Source organism: Gossypium hirsutum, chromosome A06 (assembly GCF_007990345.1).
Source record: "Gossypium hirsutum isolate 1008001.06 chromosome A06, Gossypium_hirsutum_v2.1, whole genome shotgun sequence".
Classification (NCBI taxonomy): Eukaryota; Viridiplantae; Streptophyta; class Magnoliopsida; order Malvales; family Malvaceae; genus Gossypium; species Gossypium hirsutum.
In genome coordinates this window covers 24,173,409-24,184,256 of record NC_053429.1, presented here as the reverse complement: position 1 = coordinate 24,184,256, position 10,848 = coordinate 24,173,409, and the positions used below count along the sequence as shown (strand labels likewise).

The 10,848-nt window shown below is 36.9% G+C and overlaps 1 protein-coding gene across 1 annotated transcript; it reads right to left on the bottom strand.

Moving 5' to 3' along the window:
* Positions 1-7,835: 7,835 nt before the first annotated feature.
* Positions 7,836-9,872, bottom strand: LOC107962997 (uncharacterized). Its single transcript, XM_016899602.1, has 4 exons — positions 9,452-9,872; positions 9,014-9,312; positions 8,819-8,910; positions 7,836-8,391 (listed from the first exon to the last, which is right to left on the bottom strand). The coding sequence occupies exons 1-4, from the start codon at positions 9,870-9,872 to the stop codon at positions 7,836-7,838; spliced, it is 1,368 nt and encodes a 455-aa protein (XP_016755091.1).
* Between the last annotated feature and the right edge of the window lie 976 nt (positions 9,873-10,848).

Here is a 10,848-nt window from a genome sequence, read left to right as displayed (position 1 = left end):
GCCACCGAAATGGCCTAAAAACACTATCGGAGTCTATAAAACAACCATTTAAAACATTTACTTATTTTTGAAGAAAAACATAGCATGCTTTTCTTTTAACTAAAAGATAAAATTTTCACAAAAATGATAGATTTTGAAGTTTATTTAGTAAACGTTCATTTCCAATTTACTTACTTTCAAAAACTCATTTACATGATATCACAGCGGAAAGTGATATTTAAAATAGTTTTATTGAAGCTAAACCAGAATCGTATGCCTAATAGATTCAAAATCCATGTCTCAATATCCTAAAATCAATTTAAATGTCATGCATTCCAAATAAACTCAAAACTTAGGTTCCATGCCACAGTTCAAATAAAACAATACAATTCTAATTAACATAAATTATAATATTAAGTCTAAAATACTTTTAATGAAAAATATTAATACGAGTCGAGACCTTTTAGATGTCAAGTCCATGTCCTAACCTTGTAGGTTATCTATAAAGATGAAAAATAAATAGGGTGAGCTTAAGAAGCTCAGTATGAGTCCAATCTGAAGAAAATCATGTAAAGCAATAGACAAAGCATACAAAATAACAGTTCTTAGAATAATCGCAATCATATAGCAATTCATAGTATCAGTTTTCCAAATCAGCACATCACTACAACATTTCAGAATTCACAGTTTTATATGCACATGCTTATGAATGACAATGCAATTTTAGTTTATTAGAAAATGTCCTACCCAACTCCGCTACACACCACACTATGAGTTCCCAAGAACTCATCCATCCATACACATCGGGCTGTGGATAAACAACCACTGATTTGCAGATAAACTGCCACTTGGTTTGTGGACGAGCCACCACTTGTTTGTAGACTGTTAAACTATCACTCTTCCTCTATACATATTGTCCCTCCCCGTGCAATATAATGTGACATGCTTGTAACAGAACAATGCAAGATCATTAGACATGTTTAACATGTATTTAGTTCAACAGTGGTAGTTGACAAGCTTAACATGGACTTAGTAGGGCAATAACAATATTAACACTCATAGTTTATCAATATCACAGTGACAGTAGGCATGTAACATTCACATCTCATACGATATAACAATAGCAATTTAGTCATTAAATCACATATTATAGAATAAGCACAATATTAGGGACTTAATTGAACTAATAAAAACTCTAAAAAACAATTCAAGGGATCTACAAGGACTAAACTAAACATATCATAATTTTTTTGGTAAAACTATAAAAAAAAGGTCACACTGCCATGTAGAAGGGTTACATAGTCGTGTGGCCAGGCCGTGTAATAGCTTAATGCTGTGTAGAAAATGATAAATTATCTTACAAGAGGGACATGACCATGTGGCAAGCTGTGTAACAGTTGAGGCCGTGTGGCTCACGAAGTCCATAAATTCTACAATTGTACATGACCATGTGGTGGTCGTGTGGTCCACACGCCCGTATGGGAGACCATGTGTCCCTAAACCTACAGACAATCATCATTGATTCACTTTGGAAAGACATAACCTTTCACTAGGGGTTTGGTTGATGCTTCTTGTAACACCCCAAACTCGGCCCAGATGTTATGGCTAAATCCGAGAATGTTACGAAGAATAGTTCAAAAATCGTCCCCTTATGAAAAACATCATACCGCTTTATTTTAAAAATATGTTGTTGTACTCCTTAGTGAAAACCACCTATTGATTTTTCTTTCAATTTAAACAATAATTTACAGCGGAAGTTTAAAATTCGTTATATTTTGAAAATCAAGTTTATTTTATCGAGAGCGTTTGATCGCATAAAACAGTTCGTTTTGTGTTTTGTTTGTCATAAGTTGTAAGAAATCTCAAACTAGATTCAAATCCAAAAATTAAACCCAAAAGTCTAGAGAGTCCCAAAATTACAAAAATCTCAAAAGAAAACCTGAAAATTAAGTAAACTTTTTAAGTAAATATGGTTTACGGACAAGTGGCCACAACGAAGCCTCCGTCGTATTGACCCACCTAAATCTGAGGGTTACATGAACAGAACAAACTGACAAAAAGTGGGTTTTGAAAAAAAATTCAGTGTGTAACTCAACGGAAACGTAAATCTAGATTTTATCACATAACAGAACAGATACAAACATAAGTCCTTTAACAGAATCATATTATCAATAAACTCATACAAATATAGATATACAAAGTCCTACCCATATCCTCTACACACCAACTCCGACCATCTCAATACACCATCTGGGGTGTAAAACACCCACCTAGCTCTACACACCACATAGTGTCTATATGACACTTTTCAGAGTAATCGCAGCCGTGCTGCCAGTATATCAGCGATATAATGCCTCACAGAATACTTCCTCCACATATCACATATCCCGCCCCACAATCAGATACAACAGAATATCAGATAAAACAGAATTACCAGATGTCAAATACCAGAACTATCATATCTAATATGCTCGTATAACAGATAACAAACATGCATACAGATAACAGATCACACATTTATCATTACATATCATACATTTAAGTATTTCTTATCCTAGACACCATACAAACAGTTTATCAAACCTCATGCTTTAATGGCTTATCTAAGCCTATACTGATCCCACGGAAGGCCAACAGCCAATCAGAACGACGTGTACGACCCTGGGGAAAAATTCAGAAATTTGGGTCCATATCCTCGTGTAGCATGCCCGTACGGCCCACACTCCCAAATTGGCCCTGCCCATGTGGCCCACAGCTCACACGGCTAAATTAGCCTAAGTCTAGTGACACATATGGCCATACACACACACCCATACATCGTGTGGCGTCGACAGGTTAGATTTTCAACTTTTGCTGATTGTTGTTTTCTCATGTTTTCGTTACAGTTCGATTATGATGCAAAATCGACCCCAAGACCACCGACCCCTAAAAATAGCATTCCAATGCCCAATTTCAGTAAAGATTTATGAAACTCAAACATAAATTATCCAAAAACGAAGCCTCACAACAACATTCAACACATTCGCACACTTATCAACAACGAACAAGAAACACCAAATGTTCAATTCAATGAATGAGAATCAATTGCTTCTTGCCTTTCCCCTAATCGAGAATTAAACAAAAACCCCCTTAATCACTAGCCAAGAAACAATAAAACCACACCAATACAAAACTTATCGAAATGAATGCGACTGGAAGTTGCACAAAAGAAGATGATAAATTGACATAGCGATGCCAATCCATGAAGGTAACACACAATTTTGATTTAAAACTCAAAAAGAGAGGAAAAAAAGAAAATTGTACAGAAAAGACAAGAGAGGTCAGAAAAAATGATGTAAAATCAAGAGGGGACTTTTTTAGAAACTGAATTAAAATTAAAATAATTAATTAATTAATTAAAAAAAAACTAAAGCTCCCAGACAACTCCCCCACTAACAACACAATCCCACAGAATCCTATGCACTATCCTCATCCAACTACCAAAGACTTTCAATCCCATTGAACTTCTACAACATAACCGACACACACTCACAAAAGCAAAAATTAACATCCTTCGCTTACACGGGAGTTCGAACATAAGACCTTAAGGTAAGCTAACACATTACCACTGAAACCAGTATGCTCATTTTGATATGAGTTGACCGAAAGTATTACATAAGCCAAACCACTAGAGATAAGGCTAGGATAAAAAAATAGCATAATTTTTCAAAAATGGGACTTGAACCCAATACCTCAAAAACACACTCGCATCACTTAACCACTAAAATAGATGCTCATTTTTGACAGAATTCATAAAAACAAGGTTAAATAAAACAAGGCTTTACAACTTTACCCCCTAAAAGAAATTTCAGCCTCGAAATTTACTTGATCCAAACAGATGAGGATACTACTAACGAATCAAGTCCTCAGGTTCCCACGTTGCTTCCTCGGTGCCATGATTCCGCCACAGATCCTTAACCACTGGATAGATTTCTACCTTTAAGACCCTAATGTGTTGATCCAGAATCTGAACCGACTTCTTAAATGTCAATTTTGGTCTAACCTTAATCTCCTCAACACGAACAATATGAGATGGGTTAGACCGATACCATCTCAAGATAGAACGTAAAATACGTCATGGATATGGACTAACTCTAGAGGTTACTCCAACTGATAAGTGACCAGTCCCACACGCTTCAGAATCTAATATGGCCCAATGAACTAAGGGCTCAACTTGCCCTTACGTCCAAATCGCATAACCTTCTTCCACATAGACACCTTAAGGAATACCTAATCACCCACAGAGTACTCAATATCCCTTCTTTTCAAATTTGCATAGGACTTTTTTCTATCAGAAGCCTCTTTAAGATGATCCTGAATTAGTCTAACTTTGTCTTCGATCTCAAAAACCAACTCAGGACCCAAAACTTGACATTCATACAACTCAGGCCAACACAATGGAGTCTAAAACTTACGACCATATAGAGCCTCGTAAAGTGCCATCTGAATGCTAGATTGAAAACTGTTATTTTAAATGAACTCTGCCAATGGCAAAAAATACTTCGAGCTACCTTAAAAAGCAATCACTCAACTCTGAAGCATATCTCTAGTATCTAAATCACCCTCTCAGATTGACCATCGGGCTGTGGATGGAACACAGTACTGAAGTTGCAACAGCCCGTTTTTAGGTCAAATTGGAACAGTGGTTTTGGGTCCACAAATTTGAATTAGAAATATTTATTTCTTTAAGGTCTACAGCATGATAGAATAATTGCATGAAAATTTCGTTAAGAAATTTTATCGATTGAGTGCTCAATTTAGCTGAAAGAACTAAACTACAATATGTGCCAAACTTGAGTTCCCTTAGCTAAAGGTGCTTAATTGTTATGAATTTTTAAATTAGAGGTCTTTATATGATAATTAGACCATTATACTTTAGGATGGGCAAAAATGGACATGATTAGGTGAAATTTTAAAGTTATGCATTAAGCGTAAATTGGTAATTTGGTAAATAAAGACAAATTAACTAAATAAAAAGTGTCCATCTTCTTCAATTTAGTTCCCCATAGTCAAATTTTATAAGAAGCCATAGCTAGGGTTTTGGCCAAGCTTTCAAGCTCGATTGTAAGTCTATTCTTGTCCCATTTTTAATGTTTTTTATATTTTTGAGATCGTTGTAACTTAATCTAGCTATTTCAAAGACTAATTTGGAAGAAAGATAAAGTTTAAAATTTTTCCCATGTTGGATGTGCTTGTATTTTGATGTTTGATGATAGCAAATGCATGTTAGTTGTTCAATAAACAACATTTGTAAAGTGATTTTCGATAAAAAGTCAAATAGGGACCTATTTGTAAAAGATTATAAAATGTGCAGAAAAGTGTGACTAAATGAAAAATGTGGGCTGTTATGTGACAAATAATAGTTGGCTAGGCTTGGGTTGTGGTGAAATTGAAAGAAATTCATTATATGAGCCTAGGGATTAAATTGTAAAATGTTAAAATGTTAAGGGAAAAATGTAATTTTTGCCATAATGTGATTTTGGACTGAATTGAATAGCTTGATGATTAAATAAGTTAAATGTGGTATTATAGATCAAGAAAAACAAAGTTTGGGTGTAGATCGGGGGAAAAATAAAGTAATTGACGAATAGGTCCTTTTCGTCGTTTTTGTAACTGAGGTAAGTTTGTATGTAAATAAGTTTTATTATAATTGTATTTTAAATGCTTTAATTTTGTATGAATTGTGTAAAAAACTCTACGGATACGTTCAATGACATTTTGGCAAGCGAGAATCCCAATCAAGCCTTAGGAATAGATTAGGATACAAGTGACATGTCACTAGGGTTTTATGTTATCTGATCTGGGTGCTAGTCCTGTACGTCCTACCGGTGGCTGAGTATACCAGCATATGTTACTGTTACATGATAGCTTGTGTGAGCAGCACTGTGTAGCTACATCTTGATTGACAGCTTGTGTGACCAGGCCCGATGATGGCTCGAGAGCGAGTATATATGTGTTATGAGATAGAGGTAGCAATGGCTACATATGTGACACCTTGTGTGCAAGGTTTCCTGAGTACCCGATATTATTATTCTGAGTGGTTCATTGGGTATGTCAAAGATGAGAATAAGTATGAAACCATTATGATTTGGTATAGGTATGTGCATAAAACTTATGATTATTAAATTTGCGAAATGATGAACTCAAGTTAAGTTGTGATGGAATGAACTATGGTTATGAGATTATGGTAAATTACATCGTCTTATATTTATTACATGAATGTTAAATGTATGGTAAGATATGCTTATTTCTTTCATACGAGCTTACTAAGCTATATAGCTTACTCTATTTTACTTTCCATATTTTATAGTGTCACCAAGCTGATTCGGATTGAAGATCGTCAGAGATCACATCACACTATCAAACTATCATTTTGGGTATCGATGATCTTAATATTTTGAGTATATGGCATGTAGGGACTTGGTCATTTTGTTATATATGTCATCATGATTTTGGCCAAATGTATTGGCTCGTAATAGTCAAAGGCTTGATTTGGTATTTGCCATGTAAATTGGCTCATTTTGGTTAAATCAATTGTAAATCTATATTTATTTATACATATATGCATGAATGTGCCAATGCCCTTTGTAATGTGGTTTATATTGATTTGCTAAATGTTGATTGTGGCTTAATGTTTTGTTGTGAAATGGATGAGTTTGGTTCATTGATAGGCTAGAGTATCTTGATAAGTTAATGCAAGTTGAAAGTAGTCTTAGTGGTGTTTTTGAATGTGAAATTTTTATATTTGATTTGGCATAATAAAATATCATGAGTACAATAGACGATGGAAATGCATCAGCATGTATTGGCCATGATTGTAGATGTTTTGGTTGCTTAAGTATACCATGATTTATGCCATTGAATTTGTGTATCTATATGTGTAACTAAGGGTGACAAATGGCTTGGTAAATAGCCTTTATTTTGTCTACACGGGTAGACACATAGGCATATGTCTAGGCCGCGTGTCACACGCGGCTTGTCCCATGGGCATACGTTTTGGCAGTGTGTCTCCTGCCCCTTAATTTTGAGAAACAGAATGCTCAGTATTGAGCACATGGGCAGAGACACGAGCGTGTGTCTCAGCCGTGTGAGGGACATGACCTCAAGGATGGGCGTGTGTCCTGGCCGTGTGAAGTCTACACCTATTTTATGAAAATTAAATTAACCACATGGCCTAGCATACAGGCATGTGACTTCAATTTGTTCATGCCTTGCAAAACAGAGAGTTACAGTTAGGGACACGGGCATGTGTGACCACACAGCCTGCCCACGTGAGCGTGTCCCAAACCACACGGTTTTGTGACCCCCATTTATAGCAAAAATTTTCTAAGTATTGTAAAAATTCCCTGAGTTATCGGTTTAGTCCCAAACCACTTCCAAAGCATGTATTGGGCCTCGTAGGCTCGTATTAGGGACTTTATGATTGAACACAAATGGTTTTTAATTTGTTGAAATTTATGACTCGAAATTGTATATTTGCTTGCAATGTAAGTCCAGTAATGCTTCGTATCCTATTCCGGCATTGAATACGGGTAAGGGGTGTTACAGAAGTCCAATCTCAAATCCAAAGCTTCATGAAGTTTCTTCTAAAACTGATACATGAAGCGAGGATCTCTATCCAAAATTATCAAAACTGGAACCCCGTGAAGTCTCACAATCTCATAAATGTAAAGCTTAGCCAACTTCTGGAGAGAATAATCTATCCGAACAAGAATGAAGTGGGCAGACTTTGTTAATCAATCCATGATTACCCAAATAGAACCCTTATTAGTAGGTGTTAAAGGCAACCCACTAACGAAGTCCATAGTCACATGTTCTCATTTCCAAAAGGGAATCTTAATGGGTTGGAGTAAATCTGTAGGCAACTGGTGCTCAGCCTTAACTTGCTGGCACGTTAGACAGTGAGAAACAAAGTCTGTTACCTCTCGTTTCAACACTGGCCACCAATATAGCTCACAAAGATCCCAATACTTATTTCTACCGGGATGCATAACATATGGACTACTATGCGCTTCCCTCAAGATAGACTGCCTCAAATTAGAGTCATTCAGTATAAAAACCTGTCCTCGAAAACATAGAATACCGTCACTATTCAGCCCAAAATCAAACATACTACCATCTTCTATCTGGTGGAAACGCAGAACCAGAGATTCATCCCCTAACTGTTTATCCCGAATCTGATCAATCCAAGTTGGCTTAACTTGTAGTTCAGTTAGTAAACTCCCATCCTCAAACAGACTTAGGTGAGCAAACATCGCCATCAAACCAGACATTGCTCTATGACTAAGAGCGTCAACCACCACATCGGCCTTACTGGGATGATACTCTATAGTGCAGTCATAATCTTTGAGTAGCTCAACCCATCTACGTTTCCTAAGGTTAAACTCATGTTAAGTAAGGAAGTACTCAAAGCTCTTGTGATTGGTGTAAATGATACACCTTTCACCATACAAATAGTGCCTCAAATCTTGAAGGCAAAAACTATGGCAGCCAACTTGAGATCGTGTGTCAGATAGTTTCCCTCGTATGACTTAAGCTGTTGGGACACATAAGCCATAACCTTACAATCTTGCATCAAAACACATCCCAAACTGGCATGTGATGCATCACTATATACTACGAACTCCTTACCAGATTCAGGTTGTATCAGAACAGGATCTTGAGTAAAAACATATTTGAGCTTCTTAAAGCTCAATTGTTACTCATTAGTCCAGAAAAAAGAAGTTTTCCTACGCAAAAGCTTAGTCAAAAGAGTTGAAATTAACAAGAACCCCTCGATAAACCTCCAGTAATAATCAACAAGACCCAGAAAACTACGGATCTCAAAAATGTTCTTAGACTATTTCCAACCAAGTATAGCCTCAATCTTTCTAGGATCAACTCATATCCCCTCTGTAGAAAGCACATGCCCCAGAAAAGTTACTTCCTTTAACCAGGATTCACAGTTGCTCAACTTAGCATAGAGCTGTTTCTCTTGAAGTAACTAAAGAACTACCCTAAGATGCTCATCATGCTTATCCTCGGTCTTAAAGTATACTAGAATGTCGTTGATGAAAACCACGATGAACTGATCTAGATAGGATTGGAAAACCTGATTCATCAGATCTATGAATGCAATCGAAGCATTCGTCAAACCAAAAGACATGATTGAGACATTGTAGCGCCCATAACGAGTCCTAAAATCCATCTTATGAACATCAACTTCCTTAACCTTAAGCTGAAGATACCCAGAACGGAGATCTATCTTAGAAAAATACCGAAGCCCCACGAAACTAATCAAAGAATTCGTCGATCCTTGAAAGTGGGTACTTATTCTTCATAGTCAGTTTATTCAACTGTTGGTAGTCAGTGCACATTCTCATGGTACCATCCTTTTTCTTTACTAAAAAAACCGATGCCCCCTACAGAGACACAATAGGATGGATGAATCTACGATCCAAAAGCTTCTGAAGTTGAGCCTTTAACTCCATAAACTTATTCGGTGCCATACGATAAAGAGCGATGGACACTAAAGCTGTACCCGATAGAAGCTCAATGATGAACTCAACTTCCTGGTTCAAAAGTAAACCCGATAACTTATCGAGAAAAACATCTAGAAATTCCTTCACTGTTTTAATGTTCTCAACAGAAGAGTCCATAAACTGATTCAAAAGTAAACCCGATAACTCATCGAGAAAAACATCTAGAAATTCCCTGACTATTTTAATGTTCTCAACAGAAGAGTCCACAAAAGTTGAACTACTTACATATTCCAGATACGCTTCACACCCTTTTCGAATTAGTTTTTCGGCCACAAGAGCTGAGATCACATTGGATAAGTAATCCAGACGCTCGTCCATCACAACCACCTCCATATCATTGTCAGACCTCAAAACTACTCTTTTGGTTGCACAATCCAAACTAAATCAATGATCCACGAGCCAATCCATACTCAGAATCAAATCAAATTCTCCGAACAGTATCTCCATCAAATTTGTTAGAAGCATAACCCTTTGTACTTCCAGCGGTACATTCATATACAATCTATTTACTCGAACAAATTGACCCAATGGACTCAGTACAAAAATCTCACTAGAAGTACCCTCAACAGGAATCCCCAAGTTATCAGAGACAGAACTAGCTATGTAGAAGTATGTTGACCCTATGTCTATCAGTGCAATATATGAAATATCATAAATAAGAAACGTACTCATAATCACATCAAAGGTATCTTTGTCCTCACAGCGTCGAGCAACATATACTAGCGCAGGCTACCTCGCCCCAGTCTGATTAGCACCTCTGCCTGATGCTCTTTGTCCCCTACCCATACCATTACCATGTAAAACCCCTAACCCATATCCGTCGTGGGAACAGGGTTACAGAGTATTACCGGACTTATCTCATAAACAATCATACAATTCAAATTACAATTCTCATACTAATTAAAAACCATTCAAATGCAATGATATAGTCCTTAACATAAGCCCTCGAGGCCCAAAACAAAAACTAGAAGTGGTTTGGGATAAAATCAAATACTTAATAAATTTTTAGAAAAACACAGAATATTTTCAAGTGCAAGGGACACACACCCGTGCGGATAGGCAGCGTAGACATTCTAAATGGGATCACATGGTCGTGTCCTAGCCTATGTCTAACCCCATGTAACTCTCTGACTTGGGTCACATTGCCAACCACACACCCGTGTGACTAGCCTGTGTACCCTTCAAAATGGACTCACAAACCCGTGTGCCAGGTCATGTACTAGGTCGCGTGAAAACTAGAGTGTATACTGACTTGTGCCATACGCCCAAGCCACACGTCCGTGTGCTAAGCCATGTGAAGCTATTGATT

What these genes read in the sequence shown, in the direction of transcription:
- LOC107962997 (XM_016899602.1), bottom strand. Translation starts at nt 9,872, where the DNA reads ATGGAGGTGGTTGTGATGGACGAGCGTCTGGATTACTTATCCAATGTG. An exon ending in AGCATGATGAGCATCTTAGG is followed by an intron (nt 8,911 to 9,013) that starts GTAGTTCTTTAG and finishes TGCTTTCTACAG; the next exon opens with AGGGGATATGAGTTGATCCT. An exon ending in TCCGTAGTTTTCTGGGTCTT is followed by an intron (nt 8,392 to 8,818) that starts GTTGATTATTAC and finishes GTTTAACCTTAG; the next exon opens with GAAACGTAGATGGGTTGAGC.